This window comes from Eriocheir sinensis, chromosome 14 (assembly GCF_024679095.1).
Source record: "Eriocheir sinensis breed Jianghai 21 chromosome 14, ASM2467909v1, whole genome shotgun sequence".
In the NCBI taxonomy this organism is placed as follows: Eukaryota; Metazoa; Arthropoda; class Malacostraca; order Decapoda; family Varunidae; genus Eriocheir; species Eriocheir sinensis.
Genome location: NC_066522.1, coordinates 7,051,114 through 7,078,613, shown reverse-complemented (window position 1 = coordinate 7,078,613; position 27,500 = coordinate 7,051,114). Strand labels below are relative to the sequence as shown.

General features: G+C 41.7%; 1 protein-coding gene across 12 annotated transcripts in view; it reads right to left on the bottom strand.

Annotated features, from left to right (window-relative positions):
* Positions 1–3,628: 3,628 nt before the first annotated feature.
* The window catches only part of LOC126998377 (gamma-tubulin complex component 6-like), a 73,073-nt gene continuing 49,201 nt past the window's right edge, over positions 3,629–27,500 (bottom strand). For 2 of the 12 annotated variants that reach the window (XM_050859974.1, XM_050859982.1), the window contains 9 exons: positions 15,726–15,861; positions 14,825–15,068; positions 14,565–14,706; positions 14,200–14,356; positions 13,583–13,750; positions 13,076–13,191; positions 12,565–12,674; positions 11,062–11,270; positions 3,629–5,636 (listed from right to left, as the gene is read on the bottom strand). In XM_050859974.1, coding sequence (XP_050715931.1) covers positions 5,518–5,636; positions 11,062–11,270; positions 12,565–12,674; positions 13,076–13,191; positions 13,583–13,750; positions 14,200–14,356; positions 14,565–14,706; positions 14,825–15,068; positions 15,726–15,861 — 1,401 coding nt within the window. In that variant the 3' untranslated portion in view covers positions 3,629–5,517. Of the gene's footprint in view, positions 5,637–8,096; positions 8,138–11,061; positions 11,271–12,564; positions 12,675–13,075; positions 13,192–13,582; positions 13,751–14,199; positions 14,357–14,564; positions 14,707–14,824; positions 15,069–15,725; positions 15,862–17,052; positions 17,140–27,500 lie in introns of all 12 variants that reach the window. The other 10 variants (XM_050859972.1, XM_050859983.1, XM_050859980.1 and 7 more) reach the window with 9 other exon arrangements.

Here is a 27,500-nt window from a genome sequence, read left to right as displayed (position 1 = left end):
ATAGCAAGGTCTGAGGTTAAGGGTTCTGCAGCCTCCAGTCTGGAGTCGTGTACTTCCTGTTGAGAGGGTCTTCTATTGAAAGAAGTTGAATAATGCAGAGTGGAGTCGTCGGCGTATGAGTGGACAGGACAGTTTGTTATGGAAAGAAGATCATTGATGAATAACAGGAAGAGAGTGGGTGATAGGACAGAGCCCTGTGGAACACCACTGTTGATAGGTTCAGGGGAAGAACAGTGACCGTCTACCACCGCAGAGATAGAACAGCCGGAAAGGAAACTAGAGATAAAGGAACAGAGAGAGGGATAGAATCCGAAAGAGGGCAGTTTAGAAAGCAAAGACTTGTGCCAGACTCTATCGAAGGCTTTCGATATGTCTAGCGCAACAGAGAAAGTTTCACCGAAACGGCTAAGAGAGGATGACCAAGAGTAGAACAGAGTAGAGGTTGCTGTCAGTAGCCTCAGAAACCTGTGTTTCGATGAGGAAGAGAAGATGAGGTTTAGAGGAGGAGAGATGGTGCTCCACAGAATGAAAATTAGAACGAAGACCACGAATGTTGCAGAAATTGATAAGTAGGAGGTTCGAGGAGTTATCAGGACACCTCTCAAGTCGGCAGCCAGAAGGGGAGTCCTCCCTGGGGGAATTTATGGTCCCCCCCCAGGCGGGGACTCCGAGGTAGTGTTGTTTTTCGCCATTTTGAATTTTGAATTTTGGGAAAAGGTGTGTGTGTTGAGTGAATGTAGTGTGGTGTAGAAAGAGAGAGGAACTGTCTTTAGAGAGCATGCTGAACTGCTCTCTGGTGTTGATGAGATAAAAGGGAAACGGTTGAGGACATGGGAAGGGTCTTTGAAGGGCTTCAGCACCCTCCTCGCTTCCCATATATCCTCACCGGGAGTAGCTCACGCCCGTTCGGTAGGTGTCTTCCTACCTCCTCCTCCAAGTTATCTTATTTTTATGCGAAAGGTTTACAAATGAAGGGGATTTATATAATTTTTTTTTACAGGAAAGGAAATCAGATCAAGGAAAAAAAAATGTAAGCAGAAGGAAAAAACGAAGGAAAACAAATGTCAGTTAGATACATGCAGAAACTCCTCAAAAGATAAAATTAAAGACAAAAGATGCCAAAAGTTTAGATTTTTCTAGCTTAGTTTTTATATACTACCTTGACATTCCTACTTCCCTCTTGTTTCCTTAAACGCTGGGAACGACCAAACCATTGATAGTTTTGATTTAAGTCGCCCCATGATGACTTTTGCCGGAGCAGGTTGAGTGTACACAAATATCAGACACAGAGAGGTGAAGAACCTTGGGAAAAAAACTTTGCCCCATATTCTTAGACGTATGGGGCTCCCATTACGATTATTTTCCAAGGTCACAGAGAAGATTCATCTGGTCTTCATGTGTAATTTTCCCATTCAAGGTGTAGAAGTCGTGTAAAACAATCACTAAGATTGCAAAACACTCCGTGAAAATCCCAACAACTTCTACTCTACTGGATTAAAGTCTACACTCTATAGACAATAGTAAGGGCTGAGGAAGTCATCGCTTTGTCTGCACATTTTATCTCACTGGACGACAATAAAATATGATGAAAAATAATATACCCTGAAATCTTCGTCTAATCACTTCAGACCATGTAAAACCACGCCCTGTGTCCCAACCCTGACGCAGCTAACGAAGGTGGAATGACATGCATACCCCGCGGCGTGACGTGTGTATCCTTCAGTATTTGTTTTCATCATCTCTGCTTCTATCCACCTATCCAGTGTTTCGTCATTGCCACGCCCTTGTTCCCGGCTGTTAGTGACCTCCGAGAATCTATCGCCGCCAATACAATAGTTACGCTGATACTTTTCTCATTATCGCGGGGATGATATTATGTGCTTAACCTTGATAAACCAACGAAAAAAAGAATGAACAGGAAATGTGGGAGAAGGTAAAGATGGGGGCATAAGCTAAAGCTGCGCTTGGCCTCGATGCTCGTCTCCCTCACATTAGCCCTTGATCCTATATCGGGAGTGAGTGAGTGATTGAGGTTAGGCGCCGCAGCAGCCAGGGTTCCTATGACGGGAAATGACCAGTTACCACGTACGGGCCAGTGTGTCTTCCGGGTTGCCACAGTCACCTTCCTCAAAGTTTTCTCAGGTACCCATTTATCGACCAGCCTGAGGGAGAGGATGAACAGCTGCGCGCCAACTCCCCGGGCCGGGAATCCAACCCAGGCCCGCGGATTAGTAGCTGGGCGTTCTAACCACTTCACCACGGAGGTATTGTACAAATATATCATTCTTAACCCGGTAGCAGCGACGGGCCAAATTTGTGGCTTTACCGTGTACCAGCGATGGGCCAAATTTCTGCCATGATATAAACCTCATAAAATAGATGATGCATAAACTGATCGCAAATGCGTTGATATATATTATGAAATGGTTTCCGTGAGTGATGATTCTTTCTCATTATTTTACTTACGAGGGGCCTTTAACCTAACCTAACCTAAGAAACATGACCCCCGCAGCTACCGGGTTAATAATTATAAAAAGGAACACTTCGACTACTACTACTACTACCGCTACAATAATAATAACAACAATACTATTACTGCCACTACTACTGATACGAAGAACAAGTTGGAGGATGAGAAAAAAGAAAATAGAAAAAAAAAAAAAGACACGCACATCTTCATCTTTACGTACTTTATGGTCTTGGACGTGACTCCGCCGGGTAGTACGAACTTACGATGTGCGTCGCGTGTTGGCCCAGTGACCTGAGAGGGAGGCCTATAAGCTAGTCATGGCTGTGAATGCGAATCATGCCGCCTGTTACATATCTCTTCTTTCTCTTATTAGCTTTTTTTTTTACCCTTGTTCATATGGAGTCGTTGTTTTGAGAGCGCTACGGCTCGGGGTTAAAACCATGGAGGTAGAATTGGTGGAGTCGACACGGCCCGCTAATCCCATTCATTGAGGTGAAGCCGACTAACTGTCAAATTTGCGGCCAAAAGATGGGGGTGGGCGAGCTTGGCCGAGCCCTTTAAGAGGGAACCTGACCTGACAACACCTGACACCTGGCCGTAAAAATGACAACTCGGGCGGATTCATTTAATTGGGCTGATGTCGACTCCACCAATTCTACCTCCATGGTTAAAACCCGCTACCCTTCCATATGTTACGTGGTGGCACTGGGGTTCGAAGCGTCTCGCCCTGGGCTTGACGCTCTAACCCACTAGGCCACCGCGCCATCATCCTCGCTACCTATTAAAGTACTACGGACTTTCCACTCTTATCTTGCGGGTTATGGTTTCTCATACTTATTGAGGGGAATAAACACAAACAAATGAATAATAGTAATAAAGAAACTAAACCCGTATTCTCAAACGTGTCGGCACCTCAGTTCGCTTGTTTGAAAAGCCTCTTGTAGAAGTTACTGGGCTTTTCATGGACTGTTTGGTGATCCTAGTGATAGTTTTACACGACCTCTGCATCCTCAACTGGAAAATCACCCATGAAAAACTGGTTAATCTTCTCTGTGGCTTTAGAAAAGTCGTAATGGGAACCCGATGCGTTTAAGAATATGAACCTAATACTTTTAATAATAATAATAATAATAATAATAATAATAATAATACAAGGAATACTCTTTAGGTTTTATTTTCACCTTCAGCGACAGACAGTGTTAAAGCGCCAATACGGAGGGATAAATTCAAGCAGTCATCAGTCTTTTCAGCAGGATTTCTGTGAGCGAGGCGCCCCGACTCGCAGGAAATTCTTACTTATATATAAACAAAGAAAAAACATCCAAACACGGTATCTTTAGAAAATCTCACTCCAGTTTCGTTCACATGGACATAGAAAAAAAAAAAAAAAAAAAAAAAACAAGCGCCGTACCTTATTCTAATTACCATCACATGGGCTCGTAAGTTAATATCACACCTTGAACAGCCTTATTTCCCCGTGAGCAGGGACGTCCTTCTCCGGCACTCACAGTAATGTGGATGCAGAGCCATGGAAGAGGAGAGTTTGGCCCTGCTCAGTTGTTACCAGAAGCGCAGCGCGAAATTTAAATTGATGCTGATTTTTTTTTTTTTTTGTATGTCTGCTCTGGGTACTTTTTCGAGATTTTGATGATACCGAGAACACACACACACACACACACACACAAAGCATTGTATCAGCACCAATTTGATTTTCGCGCGGCTTTTGTCGTTTGGTAACAACATGGCGTATGTGACGAACTTAGCCAAACACTCCCATTCTATATACATAGCTCCGTGTTGATGACGGCGATGGCTGCCATAAGAATCAGATCCCGTGCAATAGCGTACGTGATTGTTTTTATATTCTCGATAAGCGTAGAATAGAAACTTAGGTTGTGGAGTCGTGGGGAATGAAAATAATCTTTTAACACTCGGAAAAAAAAAAAATACACATCTCTGATTACATTACGTGTTGTTTCCTATGACCGGCCCTGTTTACATGTATCTTACTGGAGATTTTGCGTGAACCATATTGATAATTTGCCCCAAGTGTAAAAAAAAAAAAAAAAAAAACACCGAGGTACAAAGTGTTCATATTGTGAGTCAAAGTTGGAAAGTTTCGTTTAGTCGGCGCAACATCTGTGGTCATATGCCGGAGAGAGAGAGAAGGGGAAGGAATTATATAAGGAAACAGATCCCAGGAGACGGGACACAACCCCCGATTAATACCTGGTACCCATTCACTGCTGGGTGGGCAGGGGCGTAGGGTATCGGAACAAACAAAAATACACACTTTAATTTTTCTGTAGTTGGCGTAAACCATTGTAAACCACTTATGATACTTCGTCCACACCAGAAATTATATGAAGTGCGTCTATAATATTGTGAATGCTCAAGATTCTAAATGAGTCATGCGATCTTTACCGACTCTTATCACCGACTCCACAACCCTGATAGCGATACGTCACGGTGTCAACTGATAGTACTACAACTGCCTCATAGAATCAAGGAGTAAGCCAGCAACAAGAACAGGTAAAAAATAGCCAATACTTCTCCACTCTAAACACGCAGCTGAGATCAAATAAATACCTCCATTAATACTATTAGTCTATGCTTCTCACAACGAGGTGTAACTATTGTACGATGACACTTACTTTGTGCTATAACTGCATAATAAATGTACTAGTACTGGAATAAATTAATGATGGAATGGTTGTTATATATATGATTAAAAGGGGAATGCACAGCAGGTCCATTTTTTTATATAAGGAATGGCTGTTTGTCGAGAGAGAGAGAGAGAGAGAGAGAGAGAGAGCACCAAGTCATTGATTGTTTATGATTTACATGGCACTAATAGCAACGGGTTGTTACTATAGATTGTACGAGTATATAAGCGCAATGTAGTATGGAAATGAAAAAAAAAATAAAATTATATGATCGAGATAGAAATAAAGTTGTGAAACCATTCAAGACGTGAGGGGGGTTGGGGGAGAAAATGCGGGGCTTGTTCTGTGTCTATCCAAGGAGTCTACAATCCTTTTCGGTGTCTATTTGCGCCTCTCCTGTCTGTTCCTCCGCATCGTGTAGTGTTCGTTGTAGTCGAGGAGGAAGAGGAGCTGCTCCTGGTGTGAGTGTGGCAGCACCCGCATCCCGACCTTCACCAGCACTGTTAGGAGGAGACGACAAGGAACATTAGAATCTCTCTCTCTCCAACCTAAAACTACTGAAAATAATACTTGGATGAAACAATTATTGATACAGATGCTGTTTATTAAGGTTTACTTATATCAGTCATTTGTTTTCGCGGTACTCATTTTTTGTTTTGTTTTGTTTATGAGAGATCGTTGTGGTTTATGTGGGCATAAATAATAATCGGATCAGACTCTCTTCTGTACCGTGTCTTCGTAATAATGCTCTACCCTCTGCCTTTCTTAGTGGAGCAAAGACACGCAGTCAGTAGCAGTACTAAGTAATAATCGCGGCAGTATTGAATACTTTGGACTGCTCCTTTCAATCCCCCACCCCCCCAAAAAAAAAAAAAAAATAAATAAATAAATAAATAAATAAATAAATAAATAAATAAATAAAAGCAAGGTAGCCATGCAGGAAGGCCTTTGCACATAAAAACAAACACGTCATGCCAACAGCACGGTTACACATCTAGCAGCTAAGCAATTATTACTCTATCGAATGAGAGAAAACAACAACAAAAAAGACGAGGAATAATATAATAAAAGGTAAACGCATGCATCAGTGGCCTGGTGGGAGAGCCAATACTTGATGCTCCCAACAGAAGCCGTACAACTTGGACACGTGCAGGCAGGCGGCGTTGGAGGGTGTTCACCGGCGGAACAATACAGCAATAAATATATGCACGCGGCGCCTCGCCCTGCGTCGCCCGCTCTTGCGTGACTCGATTTCCTGCCCACCCACGAAAGACACGAACACAATCCATCACCATGCGTTAATTGGTATGGCTCGGACATTTTGAAAACGTTTATTCTCTGAGGTCGTCCTCTGAAACTATAAAACTCAGGTTTTATGGATGCGAACCGCTATCAGGTACGCTCCCCTGTGCAGTCGCCGCTTGAGACACGGTCCCCTTCGTTTGCCCCTTTGTTTTCAATTACCGTTGATAAAAAGGTGCGCGTTGAGTTTGCACTTGAAATCCATTGGAAAAATTGCGCCACAGCCAATTCCACGTCCCTGGAAAAAGCTTGGGCGCAACAGCAATCGTAAAACAAATGTTGCTGAACAATCAAGGCCACCGACAAGTTACTGACTCACCGAGCCCGCATCAAGCTGATCAACGACGGGCCTCCCCTCCCGGCGAAAATGTTTTTATTTTATTTTGTCATCAATCTTGCAGGGATCGGGCACGGCCATGGCTCCCAGGTGTCCTGCCCTCTTCTTGGCTGGACACATCTGCTCCCCTTTGCGTATAACTGTGTCCAAAACGATGGGATGTGGTTTGCAGGCGGGCAAAGAAAGAGCAAAACCTCGGATAAACTTCTGCAAAACGGCTGAGTCAATAAAAAGAAAGGAGGCAAGTAAATTTTCAGTCTACATTAACTGGTTTATGACCGATCTACCCTGCGAATTATCTTATCAAGGTTAACGGTGATCATGTTATAACGCATTGAAATTTATCATACGGATCACTGATAAAATTGTAATGAATGCTTACAAAAGCATTCATAGGAATCAACGGAATTCTTAATAAGTGGAGTAATATGAAAAGTTTGGGTGGAACATTTTATGTACCTATATACCGATTGTGGCTGGTATTACTGCTTGCCAAACCATGTATGCTTCACTATGTGCAAACAGGAAGAGTATATCTGAGCATGCAGATTTTTTTTGTACATTAGATAAAAAACAAATCCTGGAGGTGGTGCTAAATATAATAACTGATAAAAAAAACTTGGTTATATGGTTGCCAAGCGTGTTGGAGATAGAGATAACTTAAAATCTAACAAGTGAAAGTCAGCATGATCAAGTTGTGATAGAAAGCCAACAGACACTCATTAATACTTGTCTTGTGGCTTTTTTTGATGCACTAGTGCCATTACTTTGACTTAACATAATGATGGCTAAGTAAAGAACTTACCAGGTCAGCAAGCATATATATATATATATATATATATATATATATATATATATATATATATATATATATATATATATATATATATATATATATATATATATATATATATATATATATATATATATATATATATATATATATATATATATATATATATATATATATATATATATATATATATATATATATATATATATATACTGTGGGATTTAGGTTTAGAGAAGGGCATAAGCAATAATAATTCAGATCATAAGAAGTTCCATATGTGCGCTCCATCACATGCAGGTTTGTAGGTGATCCATGGTGAAGAGTGGATCATTTATAAGGGAGGGATTATCATGCTTGACTAAATCAGGTTATCTCTTTCAATTAAATGGGACACAAGTATATATTGGATTGATTGTTTGGCAGAATGCACACTTTCAGCCTGTTTTCAAAGTTAAGGATTTATCCAGAACTGGAGAGCATCACAACCAAAGGAGTTTAGGAGTCAAGCAGGCTGAGACAAGGACCCACCATTGCCTCCTGTGGCTTCTCCACGTGGCCCGCCAGTAATGCTTTGAGGGGTGGGAAAAAAGGTAATAATGTTTATTTATATGGCCCCTCATAATGCTAATCTTGAGGGATGTGAATGAATAATGTTTAATTCTACTGACCCAGCCTAACTTGGTTTTATTTCCTGCACACCATGGGGTGGGAGTTTCCCTGCATCTGATTACACTGAAGATGGGTTAAATGAGAAACTTTGCTTAACTAATACTCATGTCATTTCCCAAGCATCCTTTTCAGCATGATTTGCAGCATGGAATGCACTGAATTTTGTTTATAAACTAGTCTGCATAACATTATATGTTCCTGTAGCATATCCACCATCTGTGTATAGATATTTTGGCATCTGTAACATGAAACTTATATGCAAGACATGACAAAATGCTTACAATATATCCAAATTGCAAATGGCAGTCATTACACAAACAAGAGGAAGCGAGGCTCAGATCTCTAAACATAAAGGAGCTGTATACCTGTGAGAAAAAGTTACTGTTAGTAAAGCAATTCCCAACTCCCCCAAAGAGATTTAAATTGAAATTCCCATCATCACAAATCTATTTTTTGCATAGGCATGGCAAAGGAGGTGGTCAAAAAAGGAAAGAAAGAATAAACAAATTATTCCAAAGCAGAGTAAGAGAGATTAACAAGTGCAATAATCAATCAATCACTGGGGGCATACGCTGGGGGGGAGCATCGCCTCGCCCACCCTACGACACCAAGCCTGGGGTCCCTCCGGGCAAGTCTCCATGCAGGCCCCTTTCCCAACCCAAGTACCTCCTGGCAGGATCTATCGACTTGCTCAAGCTACGAACTCTATGGGGGGTCCCCTTGGCCTCCTCCACTCAGGATTGTCTCTTACAGAGACAACCCGATGAGCAGGATCAGCTTCAGGGTAACGTGCCACGTGCCCGTATAGCTGGAGTTGGTGTTGACGGACTATGCAGGTACCGTAATATATGTCGAATCAGTATCACGGAGTAGTTGCTTCTGCATTTTTTACCAAAGGCATCAATCCACCTCTCCAAGTCCCCGTTTAGTGTCCATGTCTCACAACTATAGAGTAAGACAGGGAGCATAAGGGACTTGATGATTTGGATCTTTGTCCTTCTGCACAGGTATCAAAAATGCCATATACTCGTGTTGAGCGAATCCATAACACCGTGGGCCAGACCAATCCGCCGTGAGACTTCCTGGCGAGACTCACCGTTGTTATGAACTACGCTACCAAGATAGTACGTGAAATGTTCTGAGATCTCAACGTCCTTGCCACACTCATGAACAGACTGTACTGTTTCATCTAGCAAGCCTCCAAACACCTGTACTTTGGTCTTGGCCCAGGAGACCTGAAGTCCCAAGGGCTTCGCCTCCTTGTGCAGTGCCTCGAGAGCCATCACCAAAACCTCCAGTGACTCCGCCAGGATTACTGCATCATCGGCAAAAACAAGTTCAGTGACCCTGGTATTGCCAATGGATGCTCCGCAATGACTCTGGTCCACAACTCTGCCCAGTACTCAGTTCATACAAGTGTTGAAAAGTGATGGGACAAGGACACAGCCCTGCCTCACTCCCGCATTCATGGGAAAGAAGCTGGACAAGCCCTCCACACTTCACAGCACTCTCTGTCCCAGAATACAGGCCAGTCAGCAAACCAATAGTCCTTGCAGGAATCCCATGGAGTCGCAGAAGATCCCAGAGTGCCTCGCAATGCACTGCGTCAAACGCCTTCTTGAGATCGACATAGGCTGCAAGCATCTCCTGTCGAAACTCACGTCGGCGCTCCACCAGTACGCGAAGCACTAGGATACGGTCAGTTGTTGACTTACCAGGCGTGAACCCAGACTGTTCAGGTCTCTGCATCTTCAGCAGGTGGCTGTGAATTCGCATCAGTAATAGGTGGGCAAGCACCTTGCCTGGCAAACTGAGCAGTGTAATACCACGGTAGTTGTTGCAGCCAACATGACTGATAAAGATATATGTAACAGTAAAACTTAACTGTAAAAGTAAAGACAGTTAGGAGAAAAGTAAGCTTCCAACATAAAAAATCCATAGCTAGCCATTGTCATCTCCATCCATACATTTAATGCTAAACTATCTAAAAATGTGTGACAGCAAAAGGAGTGGATTGTGGAGTGGTGGAATAGGTGAAGTGTGGTGCGGTGAGATGGTTTGGACACGTGATGAATGAAGGAGAATAAATATGTGAAGAATGTATGAGGAAAGGATTGAGGGAGGGGGTGTCAAGGGAAGACCACCTGTGAAGTGGATCAATAAGGTGAGTGAGTATTGAAGCGAGAGAGCTGGAAGTAGCAGGATTAAATGTGCTGAGAGGGAGTGCCAGAACAGGGAGAGATGGAGACACTTCTGCAGTGTCCATCCCCTGGAGGGAAGTTCCCGTGAGGGGGCAGGGCGTCGGAGATATAGATAGATGGAATGGATAGACCATCCAAGAATAGCATTCTTTTAACTTGTATTAAAGAGTGATACTGATTAATAACCAAGTTTTAGTGTCCATTGGATTTAACTTCATTTTAACTTAATTTTTGGTGCCAGCTTGAACTGGTATACAGATCTTTTCAAAGATTCAGAGATAAATTGACACAAACTTGAAGAAGGAGTAATAGTCAACGAAGCATCATCATCTGAACAACAAAACTTATTCTCAGTCATCTGGAACATGTCCTTTGGACAGATGATGAACAGCAAAGGATCCAACCCACTTCCCTGAGGAACACCAGAATGAACATCAAGTATTCTATTATAGCTACCATCCACACAAAGATGCTGAATGCAACCCCTTAAAAACTGACTAATGAGAGAGAAAACAAGAATCCCCAAACTATGCTCTACAGCATAAATAACAGCAGTAAAAGTAAATCAATGTAGGAAAAAAAGGTCAATCAGAAGACCTTACATGCACAGAACGCCAACTTACATTTATGCAGGAAGGCAGCATGAGACTCAAACTCCTGGAAGGTGTCCTTCAGGGCAGCAAAGGCAGGGTGCACCATGGTCTGCCTGCCGCCCTCCAGCTCCTCCAGCACAAATGGGTGGGCCAGGAACTGGGAGCAGAAGCGCAAGGTGCACGAGAACACCTCCTTGATCAGCCTCTGTACCACCTGTCCCTTCTGGCTGAGGAAACACCTATGAAGAGAAAGGCGATAAAAATGAGTAGTTAATGCTTGAGACATGGGGCTCCTTATTGGTAGTGGTGGGCACCGCTAACCGAAAAGTTAGCCTCGCAAACTGGTAATCCACTAACAAAAAAGTTAGCTTACGCTAAATCGCTAAACTGATAAAGAAATTAGTGGAAGCTAACGCTAACAGTTAACTTTTTTATATGGATTTAGATTCGGTTTAGTATTTTGGCTCTAAAACTCAGTCTGTCCATTAATGATAGTCTCCTTGGGTTGGCACATGACGAACTGGAAGTGTAAGACATTGGCGTTCGTCATATCTCTTGATTTAAGGACAACGTACTTCTCCAGGTGGGGCCACTGGTTCTGGAACTTCTGGGGCTCTTGCCGTCAGCTTGAGTGTCCTCCGCCTCACCCACAGCTGCTGCCGCCTCCCTAATAGGGCAAGCATCCTCAGGCGAAACAGAAACATCCTCACTCTGGTGACCTTCCATGAGGTTGATAACGCTAAACAATGCGACACTAATGAACGCGACTACACGGTGACAACGTCACAGCTGAACTGAACAAAGAGCCCAACAAGCAACAACAAGAAGAGAAGAGAAAGAAGCCTCCGGATTATTCTAAATCTGTATATTTTACCCAAGATTTCCTGCAAATTTACGCATTTTTTAATTTTTTTCCTTAACTGACACTTTTATTTTTATTATTTTAAGTTTATTTCTTGTCAGGTGGAAAATATAAAATTCTTGTTATTCAATCCCGAGTTCAAAGAATTGGAAATGGAAGATGCATTACCCTAAAATACCAAAAGGCTTCCCTAATAATTGTTCAATTACCCTACTTTAAGGCATGATTTACCCCCCAAAAAAGTGGAAGCCCTGAAATAATTGCACCATGTTGCTCAGCTGGTGCTGTGTCTGCCCACAATGGACAAGAACAAACCTGTATGAATTTTTTAGTGGACTTAAGCTAGTGGAGGAGGAATGGAAGCTAATTCATCCGCTAACTGTTTCCAAAGTTAGCGGAAACGCTAATCAGCTAACGAAAAAGTTAGCTTCGCTAATTAGCAATAAGCGGATTATTGGAACCGTGCCCACCACTGCTTAATGGTATACATGAATTTCTATGTACATATCATAGTCCACTGTAATATGGGATTAAAAGAGATGTTGCTCCCTTGATACACATATTTGCCATAAAACAAATGTAAGTATGATCACTAATAATCACCCAACTTTTGCAGAAAATGGGGTGATTGATAATGATTAAAACTTTCCATCCAGCCTAGTGTGGGTTACCTGGAGATGATGGCCTCAATGAAGGAGCTGTGGAGGGTGTACAGGTGGTCCAGGGAGGTGACCTTGGACTGCAACTTCTCCTCAAGTCTGCTCCAGCTTATTTGGTGAATCTGAACAACAAACAAAATATATGTGCTAATAATGATAATGTATTTATGACAAGATAAGGTATTAACAATTTTATATGTAAAAAAAATGCAACTGTTAAAATAAGAAATCAGTATTAGTATTAGTCTTACATAACAGTGCAAGTGTTTTACAGTGTTTGTATCATCTTCCTTTGAGAGAGTACAAATAAATGCATGATGCAAGATGTTTACTTGTCTCATGTTACAGGGCTAATTGATAAACTGTCATGTTGTCATACTAGTCTAAAAACATATACACAGTGCTAGAGTTTGTCTTACATTACACAATTCTAGATGAACATACATGGCATATAATATGCAGTACTAGTAGTTTACATATTTCATTGTTGTCTGTGTGTATCAAGGGCATTAACATCACCCACCTGACTGATGACATATGCGTGCAAGGCCTGGAGGAAGTGGTGCATTTTGTGGCGGTGGAGGCATAGTTGGTGGAACTGTGAAGATCGGGAAAGCAGCCCTTCCTTGTCCTGCCGACCTGGGAAGGGAGGGGGTCATGGTGCTGGCGTGCGTGTGAAGGTTTGGTATGTCATAATCTTCTTGTACTTATCAAATCTACTTTATTCTTGTGAACCTGTGTAATTTAATTATCTTCCATTATATGAACGTGACTGAGCCACCTCAGTGGAGTTTGGACACATCTACCACTTTATAATACATTCCAGCAGTATTTATGGTCATGCTATACACAGACTAATGACATTCATCATTCATTTGTATGGTTATCTATTCCTTTTTCAGCTTAAAGGATGCAATCAGCTGGAGTATCGATAAGTAAATTAATAAGTACTAACTTGTGTTAATGCAAGTAAAGGCTCTTGATAAGAGAAATCAGAACTATTTTGAGATATGAACACTATCCTACTCACTGAGGAAGGCGGTGTGGCAGAAGAGGTTGTCCGAGGCCCAGATGGCATGGTGGAGGGAGGCGAGGAAGCTCCACACACGAGAGTAGGAAGTCAGGTTGTTGTTGTCTAGGATGAGGTTGTGAGGCCACGACACACGATACCTCAGTTCAAGGCAGTCTACAATGCTTGCTGCTCATCACCACACACAGGAAGAAGTTTTGTTTAGTCATCCATACTATATATATAGTGGAGTTTCTATTTATTTTCTAGTCTCTAATACATAACACCTATTAAATACAGATATTTCCTTCAAACTAAGAAAAAAGTATGGTATCCTCTTAAATTGCAGAGGAAATGTCTGCAAGCATGGAGCAACAAGACACGGTGACAGAAGTCAGTGACCACACCAGCATTGCAAAAGAAAAAGAGGACAGAAGGATTGACAGTGAGACGGTGGCTGAGTGGTCAGCATGCAGGTGTGGTGATCCAAATCTGAAGACTTCAATTCACTCATAATCAGCAATAAACAGATATATAAGTGATAAGACCCACACGATGATTCCACATGTATGGGTAAAGATAAGTTGCATAAGATAACTTACAGCCTATGGTCAGTGTGGGGCTGTGCCAACACTTACTGGTGTGTGTGAAGGTTGGAGGAATGCTGGTGACCACAAAGGAAAGGTTTTCTGCCAAGGGGTTGGTGCTCCAACAGGAATCTGCCACAGACTTGTTGAGAATGTTGTTAAGCCTGGTGGGGACAAGCAGTGTAGCAGGGCAGGTGGTGGGCTCCAGCTGATGGTAGAGGTGGGTGGAAGGGGGAAGGTGAGTGATATATGTAGTGCATCAGGATGTGGAGAGATGTGGATGACAAAATATTCTAAGAAAAATAAATTCAATCCCTAAAATTATTATCCCGATGAACACTTGTTAGAATAATCAAATGAACCTAACTGACCACTGTACTGCCTAGCCATCCAGTGCAGTATTTCTGTGCCTATACCTTTCCAAAGAGGTTGGTGGTGAGAGCCCGGGCAAAGTGGGCATCATGGAGCAGCAGAAGGGAGCGCAGGGCCGTAAAGTGGTCAAGGAGACTTCTCTGCACTAACACCTCTGCCAGCAAGCTTTCATTCACCAGTCGGCTCCTGCAAAAGGGAACACAAACAGTTAATAAGAAGAAAGTAAACTGCATACGCACTTTAGGCTATTAACACTAACATCATGAAGACAATGGAAATCAGGATGACAAAAAACATAACTCACTGTGTTGCAAGGTGCATTCTGATGGAGCGGATGAAGTACACTGGGACGCAAGAGAGCTCGAGAGTTGAGGGGGCATCTGTGGGGTTAAAGGGGGAAGACGTGGAGAAAGTCAAGGCAGTGGAAGTGGAGGCCAAGGTGGTGGATGATGAGGACTCAGAGGCGGTGGAAGCTTTGGTAGAGGAGGGTCGGGTGTTAGGTCTTCCCCTCAGAGCACTGCCGGTGATGTCCAGCAGAGGCTCCTGGTCTGTATGGAGGGAGAGTAAAGAGAATTTAGACTTTTGTAATTTTGATGAAAGTAGAAAGAGTTTTATCTCATATTCTGTTCTTTACATTTCTGGGTTAATGGGTAGGTGAAAAATGATTCTTTATCAACACTTTGCTTAATTCATATTTCTTAATTGCTTTCATAAGTGTAGATGTTTGCATTCATGCATTACTTACTTCCTATGCAATGATATAGCAAACTGATCATAGTTATGAAGTTTTAATCAAAACTAAATAAAAGAAAGGAAAAGTACAGTCTATCGTTGTACTTTGTGACAATATAGCCTCGTACAGTGTGAAATCACAAAGTATGAGCCATTAATTAGCATGTACTAAAGGGTATACCCAGTTTTCATATTTTCCTCCCATATCTCCCAACATTCCCTCTTCATTTTTAGTCCCTGTCCTGGCCTCACTGGTGAAGACATGGCCTTGGGCGCTCCATACTTGCCACACTCATCATGTTGACCCCCCCACCCACCCACCCACATTCCCCCCTCTCATAGCTTTATACCCATAATAATTTTAAGACCAAAACTGAAAGGATATTTTTGTGCAAGCCACTGACAATATAATGACAGACTGAGTACAGTGTGTCATGGTGAATGACATACACAAGCAAACAATGCAAACTGACCCATGAGCTTCATGAACTCCAGGTCATAGTATGGTGTCTTCTGCACTGGGAGATTCTTGAGGGCTTCCTCCACCAAGTCTTTTATAGGAGTGACTTCTGTCTTTGGAATGTTGGGGCTGGGGAGTGGCGTGGGTTCCTGGGTAATGGAGTAAGCGTTGTTAGTTGTCATTTATGGTATTGATGATGCAACAAAATTAATTCTTCAGCAGTGTTGTTTATGTGTCAGAAAAAGTCTAATGCATTTAACATGGATAAATTGTATGGAACCATAGAATTGAGTGTAAATGAACATTATGTTTCTTGTAATAGAGTAAACAAAAAACATTTAGTCAACTTTTATTAAACTCATAAAATTAATTTTCAAAGGAAGTTCAGTAGTGTATTTTCTAAACACTCAACACCAAGTCTCATGTAACATAGAATTCAAGGTGGTAACTTAACAAAATTCACATGTAAAACATTATTAAGTAGTAAAAAATCAATGCACTTTAATAAGCTTTTAAGCAAATCATTTTATGCAGGAGTAAAGCACATACGCTGACAAGTGAAGAGAGAAGCTTAATCTAATATGTAAATAAATCTGCAAAATCAAATAAACTGGAATATGACCGGCCAGCAGCAATACTTCAAGACTGTGGCAGTGATGAAGATGTGCATTAGGGAAATAATATCTTGGTTGAACCACAAACACTAATGTAACTTTAAAATGATACTTACCAGCATTGCCTGGCTATACACTAATTATAGACATCAAACGATCATTAAAATATGGATTAAGAGCCTCACAGGTATTCTTAACTATTTAAATCACTTTACATGGGACTGCGAGTCTTCCTGTAAGGGTAGAGACTACGTCATATCACTAAAAGTACAATATCAAACCCATATTTGGTGCACTAGATAAATGGAGAACATGATTGCCTTGCATGTAATCTTGTAATTTTTGTACTCTCAGTTATAATATCTAAAATACATGCACGTGTGTGTGCGCACACACACACAAACAAACACACACAGTGGTGCTTCTCTGGTTTTCTAGTTTGGGGTTCAAAGTCCAGGCTTGTGAGAGTTTACTTACCACTCCTTCACAAATAAAACATCAGACGCTGGGAGGTACGCAACTTTTAGTACTACTGTCAAAAGGCTTGTGAGGGTAATGCTTATAATAAAATTGGGTTGCTGTAAGAAAAATTTGAAAACAGCATCCTATTGGGTAGCACATGTGGAAAAATAAAATAACTGCCATGCTTTGGACACGAAGATCATGCGTACAAAATCAACGACACTGAGAACCATGTGGGATTGTAGGCAAGTAAAGACAACCTACATTTTTCCACAGCAGCTTATGAATGACAGCATCAGAGGCATGGCCATGAATGCTGCGGCCACGCTCCTTCAGAACCTCCCCGCCAACCTTGCAGCATAATGGAAGGAGGGAGGGAGAGGAAGTGCCTATAGTTGAATGATCTTTAATTCCAGTTTTTGCAATAACCTGGTTGAAATTGGCTTCATTCAACCAACCAGTTCTTTCCTCTGATGCAACCCAAATTCTGAATGTTTAGTCAAGGTCTTACTTTGGATTCTGAAAATAACCGACCAGAAAATTCTTTCTCAATTTAAAAAAATGAATGAAAGCATAATAAAGTGGTGGAGCTACATTTAACTTGTCTCTAAAATATTCTGAACTTACGATATCAAAATCTGAGGTCGTAACACTAATTTATAGAATTTTTTTTTTTGTAGTTTAAAGGAAACTGGATGAACAATAACAGGGAAACTGGAATAAAGCTGGAGAGCTCATATCCTCAAGAGTATGACCCAAATACACCCATGAACAGTTAGATAAGTTGGATTAACGACGCCCAATTTATCACCCTTGAGAGCCCTAATGTATCAATATATGAAATGCTTTGCGAATTTTCTTGTTGTTATTGCTTTACCTGAAAACTATGGCCTGAGTAATGCTTCTCAAAGAGCATGAAAAAGTGGGGAGGGGGGGAATCAAAAGATTTGCACTTATCACGAACCTTTGAAGTTGATTCTCATCTATTGTTACTATAAGGTTGTCATGCCATAAAGATTTATTGTAAGTCAAGAGTCTTTGAAATTTTGAAATACTTAGGTCATATGGCATGGGAGACAATGCTACTTAAGAAATGATATATTAATAATTTGACCATTTTTAATTATCAAGAACTTTCGTACAATACTATCCACTAAGGTCAAAGCTATTTACATACTGAATTTTAATTTTACTCCATAAAATTCATGTTGCTATTTGCTTTGTGAGAGATGCCCTTTTAGTACATGTATAAGGGCATTGTGCTGGTGAGCTATGTCATTAACTTTGGTGGTTAGTTCGCTGCAGTCCAGTGGTAAAAACAAATGTACATTAAATCATACTTAGACATAAATATATATGGGCTGTATACAGATTTTCATATATGAAGATATAAAGAAGGTGAAGCAGAAGAAGCAGAATAAAAACAAAGAATAATAAGAATGAGAGCTGAAAGGAAAGGCAATGAAAGCAAATAGATTTTGCATCAGACAAACATGATGCCAAGTCATCCACACACAAGTCATGTATGGGTGATGTTTAGAGAGCAGCATTATCATTATGAAGGAGACACACTTCACCTGTTCAATGAGGTAACTGGAGGGCACAACAGAGGAACAAGAAGGAAAAGAACATTTACCTGGTCAATCAAAATTGGCCTTTCCTCATCTGGGGTGGTGAAGGCTGTCGAGGTGGACATTGGTCTCTCTGAGGATGAGCAGGAGAGGAAACTGGAAGTGCTTGTGCTGGAGACTTGTCGGCTGTATGACTTGGCGCCTCCAAATGCCTCCTGCTGTGCTTCTGTGTCTGTCATGCCGTACTCAGTTTCAACGACGCGCTGCTTGTTCTTAGCTGCTGATGATGAGGTGACAGCCCTTGACTTGATGATGTTCATGTTGTTCTTGGTGGTGGTTTGGTGGTACTCATTCAGCACCTTCTCTTTGATGGCAGCAGCCTGGGCTCGCCTCTCCTTGAACTGCAGCACAAGTTCATTTAAGTTGCTGTTGCTGTCATCTGTAGTGGTGTTCCCCTGGTAGTCTTGAGTCTGTGTGACACTCTGATCTGTGGTATTGCCTTGATGATCTTCAATTTGGGTCACTGTGTTACTGGTGTGGTCTGTTTTATTTCCCTGGTGGTCCTCCTTTGAGTGTGAGCCTCAATAATGGTGACTGGCTCTGGCACATTTGCATTGGCATCTGGAGACGCTGTGAGCATGACTGGAGGAGCAGTAATGGGCGAGGTAGTGGCACCAGGAGGAGAAAGATTAAGGTTGCCATTACCATTGTCATATAAGGCTGCTTCAATGGAACTCTTCATGTATGCATAATTAGTGTTTTCCACAGCACAGCTTTCAGGGATTGTCTGTATTTTGGGGTCAGCCTCAAATTCTGGAAGGTTTTCATCAAATGGAGTGTCTACAAAATCTGAGGATGTGCTCATTAGTGAAGCTGTCATATCAGACACTGAAGAGACTTCTTGGTTTGGGCTTTCCTTCAGGAGCTCCTCATTCCTTTCAGGCTGCAGGTGGTATGGTGCAAAAGTACACCCTTTTGCCCTGTGTTGTCCCTGTGTGTACATGTGGTGCGGCCGCTTAAGAGCACCACCAATAGGGCCCTGCTCCTGCTCCAGTGGTGAAGGCTCTTCAGGGATGGAATCAGGTGTCTGGGGGAAGGAATAACTGACTTCCTCTTCCTCTGTCGTTTTAGGGGCTGTGTCATCTGCCTCTGCAGGGTCCCATGAGGTGTTTTCAATGCAGTTCTTTCGTTCAGCATTTAGTGACCACCTCTGCACCTTCCACTTGGCCCGTGCCTCAGCCTGTTCTGCTTCTCTTATCTTTCGCTGATAGAACTGCTCCATCTGGATCCTGAAAAACAAGAGGAAAAATTATTTCAAAATTATGATTTGATTTCTAATAGTAATGAAAACCTTAAAAGAAGTTACATATGTAAGTACCTTAGTGCATTTTCTTTTTCTATTTTCCTCCTCTCCATCTCTTCCTGTTCTTGAGCAATATTGCAATCCTCTTTTGCCTCCTTGTCCTTCTGTTCCTGCTTTCTCTGCTCTGCTTTCTCCATCTCCTCTTTCAGCTCCTTGAATTTGGCTGCCTTCTGTTCCTTCACGTACTGATTACGCTCATGCATCTTGCCTTACAGAGGAAATAGCAAGAAAAGTTACACTGAAGCAAAACAAAGTCTATTAGACCTTATTGTAAAATGTAACCAAAAGTGAATCAATTTTAGGTCACTACTGGAACAAGGAAAATCAATATTAGAAAATATTCATGAGGCGAATGCAGTGAATGGAGATAGAGTAAAAAGAAAAAAATTCTTTGTCACTTCACTCACTCTCTATCTCTTTCAGGACGGCAGCGTGCTTGTTTGTAGAGACAGTCATAAGCCTGTGCTTCTGCAGCCTCTCCTCCTCGGCCTTCCGCTGCACTGTGACCTGTGAGAGGAATGAAATAAATAAGTAAATATGAATGACTTTACTGACACTCAATTAAGCCAGAATTCTGCAGAATATAAGTGGTAGAAGACAGGAAGAAAAGGGAAACTAATGAGAGGAAAGGCATTTGACTACTCTGTCTAAAAGAGCTGTGTGTGCAACCTCCCAACACATGGGATGAATACTCTAAACAGGGGGCGACAAGGTATATTTAGGTCAGCACCTGGGAGAGGGAAAAAACTGTTGGAAAGGATACAGAATGCCCAAACTCAAGGCAAGTGATTTAGAAAGAGATAAGATATGAAGTTCCCAGCTGAGATTTTTGGTTAAGGACAGACCAAAAATGTTTGGTGTAGAACGGGACAACTGAGTGTTATCGAAGAATAAGGAACAGATGTGTGGAAGGTTGTGTTGAGTTAGATGGAAAAATTTAGTTAAATCCTCAGGGTGAGCCATGCCCTCTACCCTTGTGATCCCTCTTTACCTGCATCTGAGCTGCCACGTGGTCCATGTGGGCAGCATACACCTCACAGCGGCTCTGCATGTGTGCCAGCTCATCACCAGACACACAAAGCTGCATCGCTGGCTGGTCGTTACTCCCAGACACCAGGTAGTGCTAAAGAACAGGAGACATTAAGACTTTTACCACTGAAAGATGACACAATATTTTCCTTCTTCAAATGAGTCTTTCAATCAAGCTCTTGTCCACAGTCAGTCAGGTGCCAGGAGGGACTCAGTCACTGACAGACTGATGCAGCCAATTCTCGCTCTCAGCCAATCAGGGGCCAAGTGGGACTTAGTCTGTCATGTGCTGCACTATTGTTGTACCTCCACAAGTGTTTCTTTTAGGAGTTTTATATGTCTGTTTTTACTTTTTATTTGACTGATAAATTTTACTGTTACATGAAGTGGCTCATTATTATGTGATAAATTGCAGAGGTTTCTGTGTTAGGTAAGGTTGGGTTGGTTTAATACCTTTGCGGAGCATACTCGCAGGAGGTTGATGGTCTTGCCACATACAAAAGCTTCCTCCAGCACATCTCGGAACAGGGAAGGGACAGAGGTGTGGGGGCGCAGGGTGTAGCCAGAGGTCCAATACATGCGGTCTCTCCTAAGAAGCGCTGCACCACTCACTTCTATCATGAACTCTGCCCCAGGGTCTGAACACACTCCCTGGTAGATCCATTCCTCCAGATACCTACAACAAACACACACATTACATGCCTTCAACATCTGCATAAAGTTTTTTTGCTCCCCTTTTTTCTTTTTAGGGTTTATTTTCCAATTTGTATGCATCCTCCCTTTCATGTCAAGAATAAAACTACTTGTCAAAATAAAGATGGACAAACCTTTTATTATCATTATTTTTTTAATTTTTGTATCTCACGTGAACATTCTTGAGTACACATTCATAGTTTCTTTTCCTGATATGAGTACTAAATGGGAGGGTGTGCAGATATTGGCACACATATATATAACAAAAATTAAATCAGTATAAATATTCATCCATTTCTAATTTACTGTAATTAATCAACAAAATAAACTGCAATGACTGCATCTTCATGATGTTAAATGAACCTTACCTAAAGAAGGGCATACAGGAGCTTTTAAAGATGGAGATAAGGAGGAGGAGGCAGTCTCTGTCCTTTGTGGTGGTGATACTGTTGAGCAGGTCCCCCAGAAGACACAGGCCTCTTGGAAGACATGCCGGGCCTTCCTCCACCTTCCCCAGCTGTCTCTTGTTACTGATTCCCAATGAGATGTCGGTTGTCTCCTTAATTCTGTTAATCCCTGCTGTATCTCTTGAGACATTCTGTGACTCCTTGGTTCTTTTACTATTTGTTGTAATTTTGCAAAGAGAGGCAACAAACTTGATTTTCTTGACTAGTGGCTGAGCTTTATCCAGCAGTCCTGAGAGGAGAGTTTCGTCTCCCAGATTGAGCACCTTCTCTCTGGAATGCACCATTTCCCGCTTCAGTCTAAGGCTACAGCATACTGAAACAACTTTACTTGTGGCAGAATGATTTGGTGACAAACAGATAACCATAATACTACCCCAGAACATTGAATAATATGGCCATAAAGAAGATTCAATTTTTTAATATAATGTAGTTTCCAGTAAGCCATCTTAGGCAAGCCTAAGAAAACTGTCTTTTTATAAAAAAATAATCTTTCTTTTGAGGCATTAGTCTAAGCTACCCTCTGTACCTTATTTTCTTAGTGATTAGAGACTGGCCAAAGGCACAAAATACATAAAAAAAGCTCAAGATTACTACTTCATAAAAAAAAGGCAATAAAAGTACCAAAAAGATGGCATTGTACATCTAATCACTGCATCATAACACATGTACTCTCTCTCTCTCTCTCTCTCTCACACACACAGACACACACACACACACACACACACACACACCTGTATGTCTGGAGCACGTTGGATATGGCGAAGGTGAAGGCAATGAACACCGAGCCCTGCGTCAACACCTGCTGTGTGTCAAACTTTGGGGTGGAACACAGTACCTCCAGCCTAGGAAATAATACACATTATGTATGAGACACAATGACCAGAACTTTGTGGTTGCCTGTAACATTTACAGCCTGTAAATATAAAAGGGAATTGATTAGCTAAATGATTCTGAAAATAAATGGCTAAGGAAACTTTCAGAGTGGCATAAAGCATTATTTGCCTGTTAGTGATGAACTGATAGACTGATTGAGGTAGTATGATAAGTTCTGTGCAACACAATGGTTGCATGCAGCATTTACAATCTATGAATGAAATAGTCTGACTAAATAATTTTTAAAACAATTTACTAATTAAAACTTTAGAACATAAAGCATCACTGAGCCTGAATGTCTGGGACAGACTGACTAGAAGAAAAATAATGGTCTTTGCAGCACAGTTTTGAAAGTCATGTGCCTCTGGTGGGGAGGGGATGAAAGAAAGTTTGTGCTGCCCTTACCTGCGGACCAGAGTGCCGCACTCAACAAGAGGCAGCAGAGAGCCTTTCAGTGCCTCAGGGGTGATGTTGGGGTGGCACAGCCCATTCTTGATGCTGAAACACTCCTCCTCCTGAAAGGCACAAGAATTATTTTCATCAAATTTTCTTTTGTAACAGGAGGATTTGAGGGGTAAGTAAAGGAAGTAAAAAGGGATGAAAATATCTGTAACAAGCTGCTCCTATATAGGGGACAAGACATATCATCATCATATGGCTGTGATGTGGATTACCGGGGGCACCTAAATCTTTGATGAACTGATAGTGACATGAGACTGATTTTTAAACTTTACATCAGCATTAAATGACAAGCAATGATTTGAACAACTAATGAAATCAGTAACACCAAATTCTGGCTCTGCATTCTGTCAGCTTTAAAGAGTGACTGCAGCTCCATCTAATTCACAGGGTGTCCTTTTGCTGTTGCCCATAGGAAAGGTTTTATTTCTAAGGTAGAGGGGCCTTAACTCTCTCTTCTTACTCTCATTCCATTATTATTTATCATAAAAAATCCACCTACAAGCAAGATAACTACAACCCCAAGACTTACATCAGACCAAAGGAAGCTATTTGAAGGGACACCAATGAGGAGGTAGAGTATGTCCTGGCACAGCTCCTTGACGGGCCGCACACACAGCTGGGGAATGCTGTGGCCCCCTACAATGGACCACAGCTCCTGGTACAGCAGCCACACACTAAGCAAATGAAAACATTATGTAGCTGACACCAAATCTGGAAGTCTGCTACAGATGCTATAAAAATGTTAGAGATCATTGATTAGTAAATCAGAGATCTTAATGTCATTGTGAAAAACAATATAGCTCTTAAATATCATTCCACCTCAAAACATGAAAACACATTCAAATAGAAAAGGTTGACATAGAGCATGAAAAACATTAACATGAGTAAAATTTTAACACCGAGCAAAGACAAGTGATAAACAAAAGGAAAATTTTTGTAACTTGAAACAGTACAATTTTGCACTGGGAAAAGCTCAAAGATCCGGCCATCAAACATCCGGATTTTGTGAAGAACGGTACACTTTCCTGGCATTGGTTTCCGCTTCATGCTTTTTGTACATACCATTCAATTAAGGTGCGACCTGGCCACGTGCTCGGGTGAACAAGCGCGGGAAACAGAGATATAGGTGCGGCCTGGCCACACACCCGGGTCAACAAGCACAGGGAGCACACTTGTGACTGAGTAGCGACCAAGGTAGGTTGTGTCAAGTGTTTACCTAGTCCCGACTCTTGAGCCATGGCTCCGAAGCGTAAATATATGGTGCTCAGCATTAGTGAAAAGCTTGAACTGTTTGAAAAATTGGAAAAAGGTGCACCAGTGCCTTGGTTAAGTGAGGAATATGGTGTTGCATAGCAAACAATTAGCGATATCAAGTGAAACAAGGCCAAGATTCGTGGTTTAGCTGCCAAGGTCGGTGCAAGTGGAAGTGCAAGTGAGAGTTGTGTCTATTTCGCAGAGATGTGATGTGATGTGCAACACTCAAGTGGCAAGCAAACGAAGACTGACTTTTTTTCGTTCAAAAACACCTACATCAACTCTGACTCCCGCTACATCACCCACTCAACCTTCATCGCCGATGTCGTCAGCTTCAGGCCTACAGGCATACCACTCAAATGCTGTAGACCATGAAGAGTCTGACTCTGATTAAGATGTCAGATGCACCCCCTCTAGAACCCGAGGATAGTAAGCAGGAATGGACACATGAGTGGGTTACTGTGACATTTCATTTATATACCATGCAAATAAGCACTTACCTTATTTTAAAATGTATAACTCTTGTATCCAGTGGTAGTTTAGGTGTCGGAGGTATCAGGCGTTTAGTAAATTGTTTATGCGATAATTTTTATTGATCTCAATATAATTTCAGTAAGATTCGGATCTTTCACCGGATAGGGTTTTACCCCCAATTAGACTGGATCTTTGAGCTTTTACTGGTTAGAATAAGTATTGAAAACTACATTTAAGGTCCTGACAGGCACAAACTTAAATAAAAGGAGGAGGAATATAAAAGTAATGTTGCTTACAAATCTAGCAGAATATGAGAGAACACCTGGAACAAACACAGCAGAAGAAAAGGTTGAAAAAAGTTTTAACATGTGAAACTAGCAGAGAGCAGGGAGCAAACCTAATTTCTGAATTCAGAGGTAAGTTAGAGAAAGTTCTTACTTGTGTGTCGTTTCTGTCCCTGCCTCAGATATGAAGGGCTTCTCCTTGGTCTCCGGGATGTGTCCGAGGGTGGCCCAGGAGCGGTGGGTGCTCAGGGGAAGGGCAGCCAGCACAGTTTCCCAGGGGTCCTCCTCCCCCTCCTCCTCTGTGGAGTGGCTGGCATTGGAATGGGAGGATGCATAGCCTTCATCACCTCCAACCTGCGCAGATGAAAGTTACCAAAATCAACATCATTATCTCATATTTAATCTTGGTCTCCCAAAGAAATGCAAACTAACCACTTTGTAAGAGTTAAGAGTACAATCTTTCAGAAATCTTGGGCTTCTTATGAACTGTCAATCACAATGGCTCATGTGGGCACTTAATGTATCCTTTATGTACAAAGTTTTGCCCCTTCATGATCAACACCTTTATGCTCTCAGCCTCATCAGCAATTCCATTCTGCTATAGTATCTCTCTGAAGTTTCTGTTGCTCTACATGTTTTCAGTCATTGCCCCAACTTTTGCAGATTCAGTTTTAAAACACTTTTTTTACACTCTCAATTGAGAAATTCAAGATGCTTTAAGTCTTATTAATAACAGAAAATTAAGCAGTGGTCAACTTACACCACTGGTGCCTGAAGGGGAGGTGGAGTGCAGGGTGGTGGTGGAAGCTTTTGTGAGTGAGGAGGAGAGGCTGAAGGGGTTGTAACCTTTGGCATTGTTTGGCAGTCTGGGGAGGGAGAGAGCCATGTTGGGGCTCACCTCCTTCCTGGACTCCTGCAGTAGTGCTCCCAGGACTCTGTTAAACAGAGGAAGATTATGATAAATAATAGTCTATTCATATGAAGACTATATTATAGTGAGTCAGCACCTGTTATGATTAATGATAAAAAATAATAAATAAAAACAAATAAATAAGCAAGGAAATCAAATACTAGCAAGCAAAAATTAAATGACAACTTTATGAAGAGCAAACAAAGAAGATCTCAAAGACTTACTTCCCCCTTTTCAGGGCATCACTTTCCCCAGTGAGGAGTGGGCTGACGCCAGTGCCAGGAGGAGCACTGCTGAGGCGGATCATCTCCTCCACATCAAAGGGGGCGCTGGACATCCCCATTGAGCCTCCTCCATCCTGCGGTAGATGTGTGGCCAAGCGAGTGTACAAGGAGGAAGGGAAGGAGAGGTAAGGACGTCCGGTCTCTGCCTTCTGCAGGAATGTGTCTCCATACTGTAGAGGTCCCGGTGGAAGGAAGGACGGGGTGTTCTGTAAAAAACAATTGCTTTGTAAACTTCCATAATGTTGTACTGGTCTGGTGAGGATGTGATGTTATGAGGAGGAATGTTTAGCAATAAATGGAAGATAGATAGTACTTGATCACCTTGGGGAAAATGGAAGAGTGGGATAATTATGTAATTAAGGAGGCAGGAGGGATGATGTGTTGTGTGGAGATAAGCAGATGAGTGAACTTCTTTATTACTGTAACACTCTTGTGGGAATATAATGTAATAGAGTTAATAATAAAGATATTATGAACCGAGCGTTAGATAGATGATGTTGGATTACCTTGGAGAATATGGAACAGGGAGTTAATAAAGGGGGCAGGAAGGATGGAGACAAACAACTTTGCAAATTTTCTTTAGCATTGAATGGAAGGTAGATGGTGTTGAAATAGAGTGAGGTAGTAAAGAGACTGTAAGGAACTATTTAAATGTTCTATGATGAATGGAATATCAAACTTTACTTTTACTGGAAGGATGTTTTGCACCAAATGTAAGTAGAGCAGGGGTGATATGAAGTACCTTGTGAATCTAATATACCAACATATTGAAACATCATGGGTAAGTGGTTATGAAGGAAGCACAGGCATGGCAGGAGCACCAGGCTTGCGAGATAGTGCCTCCTTGATATCCATTGTCAAATGATCTTGCATAGTGAATATTCATGGCTAGGGAGTAATGAAGACAGAACACCAGCATCGCCAGCAGTTCCACAGTCCAACACAGTGTCATTGTTAGCACCCAAACCAAACTTATATTCTTCATAATGCTCAAGTTTTCTACTTGGCACCAAGTACTTAAGAATTTCCTATGTGGTTTCCTCAAATG